Below are 19,534 nucleotides of genomic sequence, written 5' to 3'. Positions count from 1 at the left end.
ACAGAACCTTTTTCGGCATTTTACAATAACAATAACAACAACAAAACGATACATCGTTGAGCGCAAATCTGTTGCTTATTATATGAAACCTTCTAACAACCTTCCATATTTGGTCGAAGCATCCGCGCCATTCCCAAGCAATAAACGACTACTTGGTACCTGGAAATTATATCTCAATGTTTCCATCGCTAACCAAAGCACAGATATATGGGCGGGGCTAAAGCATAACGGACAAAAATACCTGTGTTCGTCTACCGCTACAAGTGGACAACATTATCTTAAATGTTCCCCTAGCTTATAAATACAATCAGGAAAAGAAAACGAATTGATTGCAGTTATTTATTACGTCACAGTGCATTTTGTTCAGTAACAGCTACAAAATTAGAGAAGAATGTTTGACACAGCGGATAAAAAGATAGTAGTTACCTCGATTCTTTGGGGAGTATATTGTGATTGTCAATCGTTTTGAACAAGTTTGCAACAAAAGTAAAGTTAATGCACATTTAACAGATATTGTAAAGGTAAACTTTCAGTTTCAGGTAAATTACAAGGCAAGTGTAGGCCATTTACCCAGTGATTCTCAATATAGTGTGTAAATTTTGCATGCACGGTCAGACATTTTTTAGTTTTATTTTATAAAGGAGTAAAATTGTTGTCCACTTTCCAGGAATAAGCAACGGTGCATTTACATATCTCTAAAACATTTCTTACCATATAGCGAAAAAGACAAGGGCCAAGGTAAAACCATGACAATTGGTGACAAAACTTTAAACAGGTAGCACATTAGGAACAGTCAAATAGGTAAAACAATTGAATGCACACTTTTCTTATAGTGTTATTTTGCACTTTCGGCTGCCAAAGCTGTTTGAAGTGCCGTTGCTGCGCCTACCACATTAACTTCATCTTTGTCTCTCTGCCCAAAAAGGTAGATTTTGAGAGATCAAAGCCTTATTAACATTGGTAATATGTGTTTAAAGGCCAAAATATTTAAATAAGAATTCTATTTGAATAAGATACTGATGATGCTTATGACACATAAATGAAATCGAATAAATATGCTGACACAAATTGTAGAGGCTTTTTGCTTCATAAACCAAAAATATTTTCCTATTTAAAGTCTTATTTTTTTATCCAAATTACTTGAAAATTTACCTTCATTTCCATCAAAAACAAATTGCTGAGGTAACGGACTTGCCGCGGCTTAGCCAATATCCTTTGCGTTTTTCTGTTAAAACAAACAAAACAGCTTATCAGTTTCTCACCGCCATTATAAAGCGTGGTATTGGTAAAACTTACGTGTTATGGTTGCGATGTTCCTCAGTCATACGATTAGTGAATTCATTCCGCAACTTCTCATGGTGGCTGTGCATTCTGTCCGAACATAATGTTATAAAGACTATATTGTTGGCACTCGCAGGCAATGAGCCTGCCCAATATTTGCAGGTTGAACATAGCACGAATGGGAATATTCAATCTATCAACTAAAAGCCATTCAAAATTTAAAATCTGTTCTGTTGCCACATTTCATGCTTGGCTTTATAACGAGATTTTTCCAGGTGTAAGTGAATCGCTCGTTTGACAAAATGCTGCCCTTTATAAGTCAAACTCTATGAGGTATAGAAACAGCCGTGTCAACGCTAAAGTGCTGTGCTTACGGCGACACCTAACGGAATTTAACTCATTACTGCCCACCCGCACGATGAAGACAAAGGATTATTTGTATTACTTGCGATAAGACACTGCCGTCTCGCGGATTTTCTTCCCGCTGCTGTGGAGAAACTCGCGATACGTTGGCGCCTCTTGTGGTGGGTATGCCTCAATCTAACGAAAAAACAGTTTAAGAAGGATATTTTAATATTATGATAAGCAAAGTGGAGTCAATATTATGAATTGTGCAAGCTGCATACAGATGGCCACCGTTTCGACCGAGAAGGTCTCAACAGTGCAGCTGGTATGACTATCAGTGCCCAACGGATGATTGTGATTATATAGTCACCACAAAGTGGAAGTCTTTGCTTGGCCGTTTGGTTAGCAAAGTCGTCTGATAGTCACACCAGCTGCACTGATGAGACATTATAGGTCGAAACAGTGGCCATGTGTATGCAGCTTACACAATTTTGGTATTAGTTAATCTGTACATTTTCTTCGCATTTCACTGCATAATCTAAACCTATTTGAGCTGCTGTACATACCTGCGTTCTTCGTATAAGGTGATCATAGCCTGTTTTTCTTTCCAATCCATTTTGCTGCATGAACTCACTCAGCAAAGGGGATCTCCCGTATATGTTAAAGGCACATCGTTCGAACTCTGCAGACCTGCCCATCGCGCACGACTCCTGCAACGAAAAAAATATTTTGTTCACGCCCGCAAAAACAGCTAAGTAATTTTACTTATTTTGTGGCTTAAAGCACGGGTACAAACAACCACAAAAAAACGACTGGCAAAGTTGAAAGGCCCGTAAACACTGTTTGTAAAAACGTTTGATACTAACAAATTAAATGCATTTTGCATTACCACGTGGATGGACAACAAACGAAAGAAAACAAATGGGCTGAGCACCAATGAAACCATGTAAGGATATCACGTTAGACGCCCATGTAAAGATAATTTCCTGGCAAAAAATCACGCTATTCATTGGGGTCGCGACCAGTCGCACTGTGAGGTGATGACCTGCAACTAGCTGCCGTTAGGTGGCCACCCGACCAAAGCAAAACCCGCGACAAAATTGTTGTGACAAATTTTACAACTTGCCTGGTGCCTTCGTGCGGAAGAACGAGTCTTGGGTTGCGCAGAATCTTCGTCGATTCCTGCAGGCACCTGTTTTATGCATTGCGTTGAAACAGGTAGGTAAAAAGCACAAAATTTAACATTAAAAGCAAACTGCACCTCTGTAATAGGTGACAAAGAACCCTTGTCTGTTGTTTCGTTACTTTTTGTTTTCGATGAAGAAACGGCAGACTGGACTTCTGATCTCCCGCCAAGAAACCTAGACGAAAGAAATCATTTTATGGCGAAATTAAAAGTTACCACAATGAATTGTGTTTTAAGGGAGGGAGTGTTATATTAGATACAGTAGTTTACAAAATTAATAGTCTGCAATTAGCAAAAAAATTGACCCACACGTAAGTGCTGTGCAAAATGTGTGCAGTTACGCTAAATATGATATCTCGTTTCTCATTTTTTTTAGTTTTGGAGTATTTTTTAGATGAAAACCACAAATATATGTGCAAAAAAAGCCATAATATTGCAAAGCTGCAGACAGGGTGTGTACACGCACTGTTTCGACCTGTAAGGTCTCATCAGTGCAGCTGTTGAGTGGCACTGTGCTAGCTTTCACACTAGCAGGCACACTAGTCTCCACTTTGTGGTACCTTTCGGTCAACGTCGACCTATACTAGGTACCGAACAACAGAGACGACGAACCACTCAACAGCTGCACTGGTGAGACCTTACAGGTCGAAACAGTGCGTGTACACACCCTGTCTGCAGCTTTGCAAAACCACAAATATTGTGCATTAACTTTGTGCAGGTTTTAAGTTCCATACTTTAGAATGCCTTTATTTGAAGCTCTCGAATGGGCCGTCGACGTTTTAGTTGACGCTGACGATCCAATTGGACTCAGTTTCCCGCCAAAAGCTGTTTTCTTTTCTGCAAACATCAAACGTTACATAGCAGAAGAAACAAAGCCAATTCTGAAAGTCATTGGCTTAAATAACAACATGCATTTGCTGATATTAGTTTTTGTGATTACTCTGACAGACACTAAAAAATTCTGGCCAACTTAGTCAATACACCACTAGCCTTAATAATGAAATGTCCATCCTTTAGGTTCAAATTAACAACTAATAAAAAAAGATTTTTGGATGCCACTACTGACATACTAAAATAGGTAAAAAAGGTACAACGCTGTGCAATGGGATTTTCCCCTGACTATGTCACCTTTTGTCTGTTTGACTTGTTTTCTCATCTTGGTTGGTTCAAGTGCTTCATAATTCCACTGCAAATATTGTCTTGGACTTGGTTGGATGCCAGATATCCACTTGGTGGTGACAGAGATTAGATTTTCTTTAAATGGGGGATCATCAAATTGTCTCCAGGACTGAGGGAAGGCCAAACAAAAGGCAGAATAGACAGACTGTGCGAGTAAACTTGCATAAGTCTAAAAAATAAATCATATAAGTGTATTACTATGAATATGAAAGCCGAAGCTAAGAATTTGCTGAATTGTATTGCAATATTGCTGATGTTTTGGACATTACTGCATCCATCATCAGTGCAAATAACAACCGACATTCTGCGCCCATCAGTGAGCAAGCAGGAACATAATACCAGTACTGGGCAATTACAGAAATCATTTTTAAGGAATCTTCAAACAATACAGTGCTTCAGGATAAAATTTGCAAAATTGAAAGGATTGTTTTATGGTGCTTATGCATGTTATTTGTTGCATGGTGAATAATTCCGCATAGAGTTGGGCTCAATGTAAAAGTTGTATGGCAAAAATCAATTCTTTTTAATAATCAAATGTATTTTACCCACATTAGGTATTAACCATGTTACTTTAACCAGATTTATATTACAATCTAATAAAAAATAAATGAGTTTTGTAACCACTGCTAGAAAATATATGTTGATATATATTGATTGTTACATATTTATTATTTACCATAAAAAATATGTTTCTAAATTGTGGATCTTGCGACATCAGCAAAAAGCTTACAAAATTTTTTGCTATCCTTTTGAAAAGCTTGCTCTGGCTCTCTGCCTCAGGCTGGAAAACAAATGCCAAATTTTGGTTTTTGAACCTTGTTTCAACAAGTTTAAAGGTCTAACATGATACTTATCGAGGAAAAACCACCAAAAGGTGTCCTGCAGCACTGCTCTTTGGGTTTTGGAATAAAGCATTCTTCTCACTTCATCGCGGTATTTTGGCTATGACAGAATTCATTTTTATGGACCTCGGATACAGTTTTTAATCAACTAAGACAGTGGTTCCCAACCGGGGAGGAATTTCATAAAAACTTTATGATTTTTTTTACATTGAAAATGTTACCGCACTAAATATCTTCTTCAGATAAGTGTAAAATATTTAGCAAAGATTAAGTTTTTAGTAATATGGGGAGTAATGAATAGTTCCAAAATGGGCAAATTTTAGTTCCAAAATGGAGGAACGTAACAAAAAAGGTTGGGAACCACTGAACTAAGACATAATGAAAAATAACTTTTTACACAAGCAATTATTTTTTTTTAATGATTTCCTAAAAACACAAAATTTATTATCAAGGTAATTTCACGCCCAAAAAAACACTTCATGGACACAAGAAAATGTTACCTTTCTGGTTAGGTCATCTTGAGCTGCCACGACATGATCTAAAACAATTGTGGCTGCAAGAGAATGCGGAAGTGGAGTCAACCTAGAGGGAAAGAATCCTGGATATTGCTGAAGTTCAACAAGTCTTGGTGCATCAGATTGCTAAAAGTTATAGGTGAAATTAGCTATACCATATTTTTTCACAACCAGTAATGTATCTGAACTGTTGGGCAATGATACAGTTTTCCAGTGGGCCACAAAGTTAGGTAAAAATATGTTAGGACACCAAAAACAAAGAAAGTGTAGTCAAGCCAATAAGATAGTGGGACAAGAATTTTTGGCCATGCAAGAAAAAAATGTTGAGAAACACTTGGGTAATGGTTTCCATATCTTTTATCCAGATTAAGTTAATTTATAATTTAAAGCTGCTCACTCTATATTTATTCTGGGGATGTGATTTAGGATGTTTAGAAAACATTTAAAAAAAAGTGACACAATTAAAATTAAACACAACTGTACCTTTGTTGGTTCTTTCTTTTTGCTGCTTTTAACATCAATTTTATGAACTAGAAAAAAATGAAAGATTTTTTTACAGTCTACTTTTAAAACTCATCTTGTCTACCTGATTCTTGAGTGAAAACACCAGCAAACTTTCTGGTCTCTTTGTCTTCCCTGTCTGGAAAAAAACATAGTTTTCTTGTTTAAATAATTCATATCATTCGTATGTGTCTTTTCTCAGCCAATGTATTACATTGACAAAATTAATAGTTTTTAAAAATTTAGATAAATTGGAAAGCAAGTACTTAATTTATGATGTTAAGGTATTTTATGTCATTGATCTCATTTTCTAGTCAGCAACCTGCTATACATGATAAGAACAAAATTGATAGAAAAGTTAAATAGCTTTGTAAAACTAATACAAAAAGAAAATTCGCCAGTTTCTACTCTTGAGAGTAGACGAATCATGATATCACATCACAAAGATTACACCATTAACAATGAGGGTATGTCACACACAAATTGTAACTACCTTTAGCTGATCTAGATGTTCTTCTTGCAGATTTTTGTTGAAATGTCCCTGTTTCTGGATTATAAACTTCATCTCGCATTGATGAACGACTTTCAATTGCAAGTTTGCTGTCATACAATGACAGTTCACTATCCAGGCTGCAGATCCGGTCATTCACCTTCTGAATAGATCCGATGAGAAAAGCTGTAAAAAATAGCCTAAACTTTTATTTGCAGTGTGCAAATATGAGATAATGTACTTAATTTTATTATAGTTAACTTCTGTAATGATGACGATCTGGTACAATTTAAATTTATTATCAGATCCAGCTCTTTAAACTGTGTTTTTTAATTTTAGCACAAAGAAAAGTGAATGTTAGTTTGAAGCAACTTTAATGAGAATATGGGCTGTGTTTTAATCTGATTGAAGGAAATGGACATAATACTTGAAACCATTGTGTATGGTTTAACTGCACTTTCTACAACACTTACGTGCGGGTCTAATTTTTTGCAAATTGCGTAGTTCTAGTTTTTTGCGTTCCACTCTTTTGTTCGTGTCGAAAAGATCCTCCTCGCAAATGCTCATAGGCGAGGCGATTCGACTGATATCGGCCATGGTGCGCCCAAAGAACCGGGCGTTGCATGCAATACAGGCCAATTCCCAGTCAGCCTAGCAAGACAGAAACCCGCGAGATGTTGCAAATAAACAGTACATTGGCACATCCGTACCAGTCTTAAGGCAATAAAAACTCTCTTTTAGTTAAAATCCTCTGGTACTTCATTCCATTTTGCCAATAAACATAATCAAATAAATATTACACAAATATAGTATATGATTTATCTCTAGAGTAATGTAGTATTATTTGTTATAAATACTCCACAAACGAGGATAAAATGAATTTATGGCGTACCTTGCGTTTCTATAACATCACTCAACAGCGCTGGATAGTGTCCAGTTAACTGCACTCTTCCCTTTTTATTTATGAGATCTTTGTGTTTTGTTTGGAACAAACACAAAAACCAGTTTTGGAAGCAAATATACAAAATGTATGTAAAAACAATGATTCAATAAAGTTGTTTTGTGCTGCATACATCCTACTGCATGATTATTTTTTGTCGGGAAGCGATTTCTGAATTGCCGCGAAAAGAAACGCAGTGTCAGAAATTTACCTCAATCAACGCGAATGTTTAAGCTGCCTGCATACTTTCCCAATAAATGTCAAAATATTGTGCTTAAATGGCCTATGAGTGGTGACAAAGTTTCCGGTCGAGCGTGACCTTGTTATCATATTTTTTCGGTCATATTGATCAGTAGTTCCTTCTTATCTGTCATATTTATGCGACCGTTGCCCAAACCCAATTCAATGCCGCTGGTGACAGCATTGCAAAAATACAGTCAAGTGACGATTACCTTTCTTACAGCAGGCTCGTTTTGCCCAATTTTAACGCACTACGTGTGTGGCCATTGACATGTTATTCATGAGCTGGCATTATGACTGCTGCGCCTTGAAATCACCCTTCCGCTTGGCTCACAATTGATTTCGTCGTACTGTGTTAGGAAAAGCGACACCCATCAGCTAAAATACGGGTTTGGGCTTTGCTGTTGACGTAGGGGGGGTCATGGTAACTCGTCAAACCGACAATCTGACACAAAAATGAAATAATGGTAAACTCACGTCTATGCAATAAAGATTGACATTTTACGACGGGAAACAAATTCAGGTTGGCATTCGTTCGGTGCGTGGTAGCTATTTCTGTTTTATTTGTTCTGCTTGTTTTACGGAAGAGTGAATTTTGATTTAGATTCTATTTGCATTTTAAGCCTAATGTAAAATGCTCGTGTTGTTGGGAATATTATAAACTTGGCTTTGGGACGCAACCTCCAGCACAACATTCTGCATTCCAGCATTTTTGCTGTTTCACGCCTGTGGCGGTTTCAATTGATTTTTGAAGAGTGTTTATTGCAATGAAAGGTAGCATGCAACACTTACGTCTATGCTGCACCCATAGGGTGTAATAAACAACTCCAACAACGTGGATTATACCTTCAAGCGATCATAGGAGCATGCAGCACTTTTAATTAATCCACTCATTCTCTTACATAGGGCAGCAGCGCAATACATCAGCGTAGGACCAATCGGATCCAATCATGTTATTGGTGACTCTCGGCGCTCGGGGGGCCAAGTGGGGGGTGCTTAATCCACTCGACGAACTGCAAGAGAGAAAGCGGGCGCGCGAGGACCATTGTTGCACTATTATGACGTCATTTGCAGAGTGGGTATTCTTGAGAATTTGGAGAGGCGTTTTGTATTGATTCAGTTGGGCCGACTCACATTAAGGGGTGTTCGCGTTTATCTAAATGGGGACTGTTGGGAAATTGCTTATTTGCTGTAATAAATTGAGACAAATGACTTGATCGCGTGAATGCGTTTAGCATGTTGTTTTGTTGCAAAACCGAAGATTTTTCCCACACCCCGGTCACGTGACTCGTGCGTTTTCGCAAAAGCGACAAGGGAAAAATTTACGTTGGGAACTTTTCCTTGTCAAAGCCACAACATCACATTTTCAACATTTAACTGATTGAAACGTAACACTTCTTCGATGGTTTGAAACGAAGAGAACCGCACCATAACGTCACTATACCATATTTGCCATCCCAACTAGAGTCGGGACAACCGAGGAATAATGTTATTGGCCCAAAGAGCGCATACCGACAGGTGCGAAAACATGGATTATGAAAAGCAGTCCAAGCAGAACGCTTGCGCAATACGAATCTAGGCTCCGACATGGGCACTGTTTATACAAAGACGGCGAAAGGAACGAAGCGAGGCTGGGGCGCCGAACAAACAGAAAGCAAAGGCCAGATTTAGACGCGTCGACCCCGGAACGCAGTCGGACTGTTTTTCGGGGAAATATAAACACACGGCAGCAATTGCTGGTTTACCCTTGTGACGCCCGAGCGAATTACGATTAAACAGAGGAATGAATAAACTATTTTGACGTCTCAATGGAGAGCTGGGAGTGGTGGTGTGTGTTTTCATACGCGTGCTTGGCTTCCAATAGGAGAGACCACGAGGAACGGGAGCACTCAGGAAAGCGTGAAAAGGACCTAGACGGGGTGTGGTAGTGGCTGATAGGAAGCGAGGAGCAGAAAGAAAGAGGGCTCGGGTAAAAGGGGAAGTGGGATAGAAGGGTTGGCAGCGACTGAACCCGACCATAACCGAGACGACAAAGCATAAGGAGGCGACGTTGCTTAAGAATTTAGAAATTTTCCACCATTCTCCGCTTGTCTATTTTGCTTCGCGATAAACAGTGAGTTATACGTACTTTGACATTAGGCGAGCGAGTTTGTTGCACCGTGTGACGTCATCAGAATAGTGTTAGTTACGTCATCATGGACACGTCACGACTGACCGGCGCCGAAGTTCAAGTTCACCGACAACAACAGCAGGACTTGCGCGCACTGTACGCCTTTGATTTTTCGAAACTCCAACAGCGTAACGTCATACAACGTGACGTCACTACGCGTTGTGGCAGCGTCGCCGAAAGTGGCAGTGACGACGATGTCGATGATGAGGTCATCAATGTGACCGACGACGACGAGGTTGCCCTAGCAACCGAGGAACAAAGCCCAGCCACAAGCATGCAATTTAAGGTGAGTTTGTGACGTGATAAATTTGTGCATAATTTTGGCATAAGTTTTGTTGTAATTTACTTTTGCAATTGAGTCAAGTTTGTGTCGCTTTTTGTGGTAGAGTTTTTTGAACAACATTTCAGGGGGAAATGTTTCGGCAAAATCTAATTCATAGCAATACATAAATTTTTATTGATTTTTCATTCAATGTTCTCAATAATTATTATGGCGCGTTTGCTTAAATACGTTTGATGTTATTGTCGACATATCAATTTGGAACAAAGTCAGTGTTTTATGGAAACAAACGTTCGCCTTAATATTCTGTGAGCGTAAACGCAAAGTGGAAGGATTTTTTGTATATGAGATGCTGTTCTAGCGAATTGCGCCCCGCTTAAACTGGAACAATAATTCACGATCGTTGTTTGAATTGTCTCATGATTCAAATTTCACCAAAATAAACTATTTCATATGACTCATGATGTCGTCACAACGTACCGCCGTCAAATGTCCAATGGCATTTCCTGGGTATTCATTTTTCTTTAATGCCGTATTTTCATGACCTGTATGGGCATACTTATAGCATATCCCTACTCATACAATGGCATTGTTACACCGTTCCAAACTTGGTAACTTTTCCTTTAAATCTTATTTCTTTAATATTACCTGATCATGGATTCTGCGATGGTCTTTTTTGCGCCAAGGTTAATTTAAACCCAAAGTAACTTATGTCCAACTGCTTGAACCACATAAAGTAAGTTTTTATTTTGATCAATTTAGTTTAGTCTCGCACAACTTTTGAAAATATCCCGTTATTCCCACGATGAATAACACCCAAAACTCATTCTGACGTATTTTGTATGTTGGACGAGGAGATGGCCATGCTCCAGAATAAGGCACCCTAGTGTAAAAGTGCAAATCAAATCAATCAAAAGATCCCCATTTGTCTTCCAGGGGAGATGGGGGCCCCAATCGCCCCTCCTGGATACGCCCCTGCCAAAAAGGTTTAAAAAAGATTTTAAATGCAACCCCTTAGAAAGTCCTTAGAGCTAAAAAAATACATTTGGAGCTGAATCAGCTCGCAAGTATGTTTTCAGCGATTTCCAAAATGGCCGCCACGTATCTGAACAACAGCGCGAGGGCCGTAACAGCCAAGCCCCGAAGTTGTTTCAAATGGGAACTTGTCAAAACATAAATCCGTCGGGTTTCGCTTTTCGCTCGAGCGCCGTACAATAGTGACGAATAGACTTATCCTCTTTGATGCAACCTGCCATTTCCTGCTGCTTGCGAAAAAGACTCCTATACTTCGTAACAAGTGCGTTGATTAAGCGTAACCACTCGGGTTAGGTCGGGATTTTTCGCTGAGGCGAAACAGGAAGTTAAAAAAGACGTAAGTTCGCCCGAACACGTTTTCAAGGAGCTCGAACCCCATAGAATTCGGAACAACAAACTTTACACGGTTGGAAATGAAAGCGGTCTTAAACCTGTCGTACCTTATTCAAGCTGGTTGAACATTCCCTTGCCGAAATTTCCAACCTTTACAAAAGCCGTTGCGACAATGTAGTTGTGTGTAAATGTTGTATTTGCAAATCGTGTTAAGTGACGTGTGTAATGTTGTTGCCCCAATTTATTGTCAATTTATGCAAAACAACGGTATAAATGACATTGACATCAAGTAGGCTATGTAGCTATTTGTCACGCATACAAAATAATAAAAGGCGAGATATTGGCAAGTGTTAATGCGACCAATACATCATAATAAATCACTCTGCCAGTCGGTGAAAATTCAAAAGGTTTCCGCGTTTTTGATAAAGCCGACTCGACAGTTACAAGGGAGCATTTCCAACGGCATTTGAGCTTTTGGAATCAAGAGACGAAACGCACCGAATCATCAGAGGTCCCATTAGAAAGCTCATTGGCCATTAACAACAAAATGGGGCCCCCTTTGTAAAAAAGGACCACCTAGAATTCAGTACAGAAAACACTCCAACACACACGTCCCCTGAAAACTTTAATCTTGCCCTCGAGGTGCCCCAAGGGCGCCCATTACCTCGCGTCGCGACAAAAATGGGGTAAACAACACCCCCCTGTCCAAACAGGGTTAGGAAATGGGGGCGTGGGGGTGAAATCAATTTGTGGCGCCCAATTGAAATCTCTAGTGCCCAGGATTAAAAATAAATCCGATTTTACTTTCGATTTTGAGCTTTTCGTGACTTTGCGGTGGAAGGAATATGGTTTGGACCACGTTAAGCTTCCGTGTGCGTGCTTGACGTTTTGCGCTACCGCAGTCACGATACAGTTTCGTCTTGAAATTCTTTGCTCACTTGAGTTTAAGTGGATGGCCGTTATTGGGTTGTTGTTGTCTTCTTGTCACGAATTACGCCATGGTCTCCTGGACCCATTTTACCCGGTAGATGGAAAGTTTCGAGACTTTTAAAACTAAGGGCGCGTTTATATTAATTGCTGGGAGTTTAAGATGTCACAATTCTGCTGTAAAAAGTTCCACGTTTTTCAAAAATTGCAGGAAATTGCTGAAGCTACAGCAAACATTTGTAACTTATTATGGTGACTGACACGGCGTACTGCAGAATTTGAAATTATCATTGATACTGCAATACAACCGTTGAAAATTGAAAATTGAAATTTGAACCACAATCCTTTTTCAAGAACTTGATGAGGATTTGTGTATAAGGTTCACAAACATTCAAATTGATTTTCACGTTTTGAACGTACCCTTGACATTTTTATATCAAGTGGAGAAAGCCATACAAACCAGTGCTATTTACAATAGGAGCAATATTGAAAATTCTACCACAGTGTTAATTCTAAATTCGTCGATGAAGGCAATTAAGACTTTATTTGTTGGGTTCGTCTTTTGTCACCACCTACGTAAGCGTTTCGCTCCCGTAGCTTAAATAAACTGGTGGCAAAACCTTAAAGAAACACAGGCCGCCAAAACTTGGAGTGGCCCAAAGCCCCCTCAAAAATGGAGGCTGTGAATTAATCCCGAACACTTAGTTCGAGAACTTTGGAGAGAAGTTAACTATACAGCCCTGGGAGTTTAATCTTTTGCAGTACTATGATATAAACTCATGCCAAATTCGGATGTAGTTACATACTTCGCGAATGCATGATATGCCATATTTGTTACAATAATTTCATGGTAAATAACAATTAAGAGGTAAGTATGCTGTGGCGGTCGGTATAGTTTGGCTACTATTTGAGTTTCCTTAAAACTTAATTTTCCTACAAAAAGACATCACACCACATTGCATACCATATATTTCACTGTGTGCGTGCAGTGAGTTTCGGAAATTTTTTTAACAAATTTCAATTTACAGAAGAGCGCCACGTTGGCACACGCGGAAGCGAACAAGACACAATCCGGCCAAAACGCCAAGATCTATCAGCGCCGACCGAAGCCCCCATTGTCATATATCGCTCTTATCGCCATGGCCATCAAAGAATCTCCCACTGGTAAGTTATATTTTGCGCCATTGAGCATTTTCTTGAAATAATGTAAAGCGGCGCAAAATGGCACCAGCACGAAACCACTATAAAGCTGAGCAATGCGGCATTGCTACTGGCTGCAATCCTACGGCAAACGGTGATTCTCCTTGAGGAAATCACCTTCACACGGGCGCCATGACCCTTATGGCTTTATCGACGCCCATGTCATTTTGTGCATCACCTTTATTGGTCATGTGCGTAGTAACATTGCGTGCAAAACATAATTGATTTTTATTTTGCGTGGTCTAAATAAAAGATCGCAGCTAAAGTCATGACTGCGCTGGCCAGCAAAACCCATCAAAACATTTAACAAGTCGTTTCTATTGATCCAACTCAGAAGACTGAGTGTCCAATATTAATGGTTTTGGAGGTGGCCAAGCCAGCTGGAAACTGAAATACTGTAGAATAATCATTAATTATGTCAGCGACCATTGCAAACACCCTTGAAACGACAAGTACAATATCCGTGATGGTGCTACAGGTTACAAAAATAAACCACTTACAGGGTAATTGGATTAGCAATATTAATATGACCCAATTTTGAGATACGCAGTGTTTCTGTCTTTGCAGCGTTTGGGAATTTATGAGTTACTGTTTTTCGTCATATTACGTTAGAAATCTGATTGTAAGTTTTTGTGACAAGCTTATTACAAGAGATTTAGGAAATATAATGTATATAAGTTTCTGTATTGTGGTTGGAGAAATGTTATTGATAAGTAATGGATTGACTGGTTGAATGTAGTTTCCAACTTTTGTTAGTTTAAAATGCTCTTAATCCTCCTTAAAGTTCGTTTAGGTTTTCACATCAAATGAAAAGAGCTCTTGATATAAAATCTATCCCCTACAAGCATAGTTCCAGTGCCCATATATACACACATGCAGCCCCCACGCTGCTTCATCGACTAAACAGTGTCGCTCGGCAAATTTTAAACGACCATCGAAAATTTGGCTTCGCTTCAAGCGCCCTCGACCTGTGCTCTTGGTACAGCGCAGCCTGGACAAACGATAACAGGCGGCTGAACGCAATCCTTTAGATAAACAAGATTCTCGCAAACGACTCGTTTATTTCACCAACCACTTAGTCCGTAGTTTGTTTATGCGCAGCTATGGAAAGAACGTTCTTCCGGGTTTCTTTTAGCGGCCGAAAAGAAAGAAACGAACCATTTGTTAGCCCACCCCACTCCCCCTGCCCAAACGAGGGTTTATTCAAATCCGTTTGTCCCCCGGCGGCAAGGGAAACAGTGCTCCCCGCTTTTCTTGTTTATGCAAGGTCACAATGACAGATTGTGACGTCACAACCTAAGATATGCGCTGGCCTGTGTGTTCGTAAGCCTCGGTGTCGGGAGGGAAGCTGGGATTGCGGGTCGCGGTTTGTGTTGAAAGATGGAGTGCCAAAATCAACTTGCTGCGAGAAGGACGTTGCTGTTTACATTTAAACAGGAAACGGATTATCAGCGGCATTTACATAGCGACTTTTGGCGTTGGCCGTTAAACTAAGGAAAACCGTTGTTGGCATAGGAGTCAAAAGGGCGAGTGACGCAGGAACTCTCCAAGTTTTGCCTTTGAAGTTGGCGATTGAAAGCGAGATAAGTTTCGGAATGTGTCCACGTGTACGCATGAAAACGAACATGAACAATTTGCTCCGCATTCTTGAATAGGAAGTCGGCCACACCTAGAATTAAGTCAGAAGCACTTTGCTTGTTCAAGTCAATTGCTATATATACCGTTCTTACCATTTTGCTAACTATCTCTCGTTGCTTGTCCACAGGCAAACTCACACTGGCTGAGATCAACGACTTCCTCATGAAGAAGTTCCCGTTCTTCCGCGGATCATACACTGGGTGGCGTAACTCGGTGCGTCACAACCTCTCCCTGAACGAGTGCTTCCAGAAGATTCTACGAGACCCGTCGCGACCTTGGGGCAAGGACAACTACTGGACCATCAACCCAAACAGCGAGTACACGTTCGCCGACGGTGTCTTTCGGCGTCGTCGCAAGCGTATCGCGCGCAAGCTGGCAGGCTGCCAGCGCGTTGTTACGTCACTGGCTACGTCACCGGCACCTACAGTGATGTCATCCCGCTCCAATTCCAGCGACGATCTTCGCAACAGCGGGAGCGACGGAGAGTCTTCAGCATGTTCTCCTGTGCCCTTCTCGATTGAAAGCATCCTGGCGCGAAAGGATGACAAGGTCAAACACCAAGGTCACCACTTCTGGAACGCCGCGCCCCCTTCGCCTCCGCGTGACGTCTCTCCCCTTTACGCCACTCACCCGCTGCTGGGCTACAGGCCGGTTGACGCGCTTGGCTACCAGCAGTTCATGCACATGCAAGCCGTGCAAGCAAGCCTGTTGGCCGCCAGTCACGCCCAAGTTCCCCAGGCCCACAGGGAACTCTTCTTGAGCCTCTACAATCCAGGCATGCTGCCCCAAGTGAGGCTGGTGCACCATTGAACAATAAACGCTTCTTTTTTCGCCTGTTTGTAAACAACTAAAACTGCCACAAGCCATCAAACATCGACACGCCCTGTCTACAACAGACGGGGCTCGATCCTTTTTCGACTGCTCGTTAAAAATTTTCCTGTATTTATTTTTTGTCACGTACACTGTTTTGAATCTAACGACGACACCCCCTCGTTTTTGAGGGGTGTTCGACAACTCCACACGACGCACTGCGTCTAAAAGTCGCTTTTTTGTCTCGATAAACAGAAAAACGGTAGCGACCGACGGGGTATCCCCTGTTGTCATAACAGCGCTATGCAATTTCCAGTGGCATCACAATTCTGCAACTACGGGCTATGTCATAGCTAGGCCGATTTTGGAAGGTAGCGAGCGACTTTATAGTTTGGGTGTGTAAAAAGACTACATAACGCTCTTGTACATTTTCTAGTGCTGCAAACCGTTTGGAATGCAAATACATTGACCGTAATCGTACTTGAGCTTCATAAGGTATTGAATGTACTGTATTCGCATCGACCATCATATAGAATAACGTACTTTATAGCGACATTTCGACTTAGTTTTATAGCGCGTAGCGGTTTGTTTGTGACGTATGAATAGCTCTGCTGTTCACGAAGACGATTCGGTTCCGTTTTCGGGCCGATGATACACCCCCCTCCTCACAGCGTATTACACATTTATGCACAGTCGAATTTGTACCATTATGACGTAACTAATGACTCCGAAACGCGTACCCAAAACCTTAATTTAAATCCTAATTCTTGGAATTTTAATCGACACTTTCCCATTGCGATACGCCTATTACACCACAATGCATTTTATGGGCGTGATCATAATATTTTGCGTGTGGCCATTTTATGGCTTCGATCTACCGTGAAATTGACTTTGGATAAATCGATAATGGCCCCTCTGTTGCAAAACACCTGGTATTGTGACGCAATAGTTGTTTAGCTTTTCTGGTTCTGCGCTGGTTTTGAGTACAAGGAAATAACGATAATAAACACGTGACAAATTACTTCTTCGTGTTGAGTTCGTGTTGTATTACATTTATCATGGACAAAGAACATAAAAAAATGAAAATCAGAAGATATGTAAATTCCCATTGTTCAATTTCTGACAAAATGTATAAAAAGTTGGCGAAAATGGCGAAAAGGTACAACGGATTTCCTTATCTGTTGCAGTATCTTTTTTAAAGTAGTAAAATAGGAATTCATGTTGGGACTACTGCACGAACCTTGCCAAAACTGTTGATCAACATTTTGATACCACCTCAAAGCACCAAAGCCACAGACCACATAGTTTTAATTATTTGGACAAAACCACTGTTGGTAAATTTGAAATGAGGTCAATTATTAAATAATTAAACCGTTTTCTCATTAGCCCTCCCATTAAGCCAAAAAAATCATTCATTAAAGGCTTGTGTACACTGAAGGGCACATAATGGCAGAATCAGGGTAGTTATGACAGCAACCTCCCTTTCATAAACCACCAATGAATCTGAATTAAACAAACTCATTATAATATCGTGAAGTGCTGAGAGGTTTCAGATAATCGATCGTTATTTGCGATATTGTAAGGACAGTAGTCGCCGCACAATTGGCCGCAAAACAAACAAGCGTTATGACGTCACAATAGATTCGGAGGCTACTCCCGCCCACTCGAATCTGAGCGCTGGAAGGAGCGAAAACAAATATTGTTAAAATCAACATTTCTCAGCCGCAGATCAAACGGAAAAATATTTACGTTGCCATGGGCGACGCACGTGACAATAAACTAGAAAAGGAGAGGTTTAAATATTGCACTGCGAGGGTAAAAATGGCGCTATAAGTTGGCGCAGACGTGGGCAAATTACAGCCCGCGGACCAAATCCGGCTTGCTGTGTCTTTCAATCTGGCCCGCCAAACGTTAGTGTAAATTAGTGTCGCTCGAGAAAATTGTCTGCACTTAATTTTTGCGCAAGTGTTTTTTGCTTTTCGGTTGCCACATTTCAACGTTAGTTGTTGCAGATGGATCACTGTCCACTTTATACTCAAACCAATATATTTTTTTCAACTTGTGTCACAAACTTAAGGAAAGAAAATATAGTTACTTATTGTCTGGAACATGTTGACATATCTACCGATTGTCAGGCTTTTGGACACTTGGGAGCGAAATTTTCCACTCGGAAATGTGTTTGTTTAATGAAGTCTTCTCCGTCACACAAACGAACAATAAATGAAAATAAGAATTGTTTTGTCGTTATGTACGATGTAAGCTATTCAAAACTCAAGACATAATAACTTTCATGAATTATTTCGTTCAAGAATCAGTTTATAACTATTGGCTTTATTAGACAGACTATATTGTGTGTTTTTTTAGCTCAGTATGCAACATGAAAGTGCTTTGCAATTTCACACCTAATTTACTTTAGGAAGGTTCAGCAAAAAGCACAAAAGTCCCTTGGATAACAAATAAATTCCTCTCTTTATGGTGCAATAAAGGCTTGGCTCTCATTCTGGCGTCTGTGATGAAATAAAAGACAAGCCCACTTGGCCTGAAATGCGACAAAACTCATTACCACATTTCGCCGTTTCTCAAGCACTGGAGCGTGCACGCGTGGGACAGCATCCGAACACAAGCCCGAATTATTTGCCTCTAGGTGGGGTTTCCGTTTGGTTGAGAACAAGAAAAATTATTCAATGGGAATACGTAGGCGCGTTGCCGTGGTTACAGCTGTCATAAAAGAACGGCACACAAAAAGAGTTTGAAGAATTCCTGTAATTGTCTTATTTTGAGCGTTGAGTTCTTGAATTTGTAACATTACAGTGAAAACAGTTGTTATTTACGCTTTTGGTATCCGACTCAAAACGCATAAACATAACAAAAATTACACAACACAACCCTTACTAACAAAGGTATATGACACAAGTTGTTGTTTTCTCTTTTTTGGTGGACATTATAGCGTTTTGAGTCGGATATCAATTGGTCGACATTATAGCAATGTAATCACAGGTACAGTGTCACCGCATTAGATGCGTATTCAACTATTTTTGCAATACTGTAGCAATGGAAATGGCTGGTACAGGGTATATATATTTTTACTGCGCTTTTGTTATATCTGTTTATATGAAAACGTTGTTAACAATATTTGTTTTGTTCCGTTTTTTGACGTATTCCACAGAAACGCGTATAGCCTCGGCACGCATGAAATATCACAAGAAACGCGATTCGTAATTACCGTCATCATTTTGTACTGAGGATAAAAACCTGAAACAAACATTTCTCGTTGCTGAAATACCACAAATTGGGGAAGCTTTGATTGTTGGCAATTTATCACGTGAAGACCTTCGTAATCATTTTGTGCCCAAAGAGAGAGTTTTCTTTTAAATTTCCAGTTCGAGTGCTTTCAAGCCACAATAGCAACTTGATTGATGCCTGAAGTTACTCTGTGTATTTTTTCAAAAAACACTTCTGCTCAAAGCCTTGCAGCAACGCGCTTTGAACAACGCCCTATTATCCAAACGGCTCCGCGCCCTTTTGATAGCGTTCGTAGTAGATTTGCGTGACAATGGCATTATAGCTTGGCTGGTGGTAATTTGACAGTGAATTGGGTGTATGTGAAATATCGACATACAGG

General features: G+C 40.2%; 2 protein-coding genes across 2 annotated transcripts; one reads left to right on the top strand and one right to left on the bottom strand.

Annotated features, from left to right (window-relative positions):
* Positions 1-337: 337 nt before the first annotated feature.
* LOC145905898 (protein FAM227A-like) lies at positions 338-6,994 on the bottom strand. The gene is made up of 16 exons (XM_082993219.1): positions 6,813-6,994; positions 6,343-6,525; positions 5,935-5,988; positions 5,832-5,878; positions 5,334-5,474; positions 4,835-4,933; positions 4,668-4,772; positions 3,941-4,160; positions 3,547-3,649; positions 2,888-2,987; positions 2,753-2,818; positions 2,193-2,336; positions 1,727-1,821; positions 1,297-1,371; positions 1,153-1,225; positions 338-913 (listed from the first exon to the last, which is right to left on the bottom strand). The coding sequence occupies exons 1-16, from the start codon at positions 6,934-6,936 to the stop codon at positions 836-838; spliced, it is 1,707 nt and encodes a 568-aa protein (XP_082849345.1). The 5' UTR covers positions 6,937-6,994; the 3' UTR covers positions 338-835.
* A 2,388-nt stretch (positions 6,995-9,382) lies between these two features.
* Positions 9,383-16,927, top strand: LOC145905544 (forkhead box protein Q1-like). The gene is made up of 3 exons (XM_082992775.1): positions 9,383-9,975; positions 13,293-13,428; positions 15,230-16,927. Exons 1-3 carry the CDS (start codon positions 9,715-9,717, stop codon positions 15,910-15,912), a joined length of 1,080 nt encoding a protein of 359 aa, XP_082848901.1. The 5' UTR covers positions 9,383-9,714; the 3' UTR covers positions 15,913-16,927.
* The last annotated feature ends 2,607 nt before the right edge of the window (positions 16,928-19,534 follow it).

This window comes from Ascidia mentula, chromosome 6 (assembly GCF_947561715.1).
Source record: "Ascidia mentula chromosome 6, kaAscMent1.1, whole genome shotgun sequence".
Taxonomy (NCBI): Eukaryota; Metazoa; Chordata; class Ascidiacea; order Phlebobranchia; family Ascidiidae; genus Ascidia; species Ascidia mentula.
The sequence above is the reverse complement of the archived record's forward strand: the minus strand, read 5'-3'. Positions and strand labels throughout refer to the sequence as shown.

What these genes read in the sequence shown, in the direction of transcription:
- LOC145905898 (XM_082993219.1), bottom strand. Translation starts at nt 6,936, where the DNA reads ATGGCCGATATCAGTCGAATCGCCTCGCCTATGAGCATTTGCGAGGAG. An exon ending in ACAAGTCAAACAGACAAAAG is followed by an intron (nt 3,650 to 3,940) that starts GTGACATAGTCA and finishes TGATGTTTGCAG; the next exon opens with AAAAGAAAACAGCTTTTGGC. An exon ending in ACCTTATACGAAGAACGCAG is followed by an intron (nt 1,822 to 2,192) that starts GTATGTACAGCA and finishes TTTTTTCGTTAG; the next exon opens with ATTGAGGCATACCCACCACA.
- LOC145905544 (XM_082992775.1), top strand. Translation starts at nt 9,715, where the DNA reads ATGGACACGTCACGACTGACCGGCGCCGAAGTTCAAGTTCACCGACAA. An exon ending in CCACAAGCATGCAATTTAAG is followed by an intron (nt 9,976 to 13,292) that starts GTGAGTTTGTGA and finishes TTCAATTTACAG; the next exon opens with AAGAGCGCCACGTTGGCACA. An exon ending in CATCAAAGAATCTCCCACTG is followed by an intron (nt 13,429 to 15,229) that starts GTAAGTTATATT and finishes GCTTGTCCACAG; the next exon opens with GCAAACTCACACTGGCTGAG.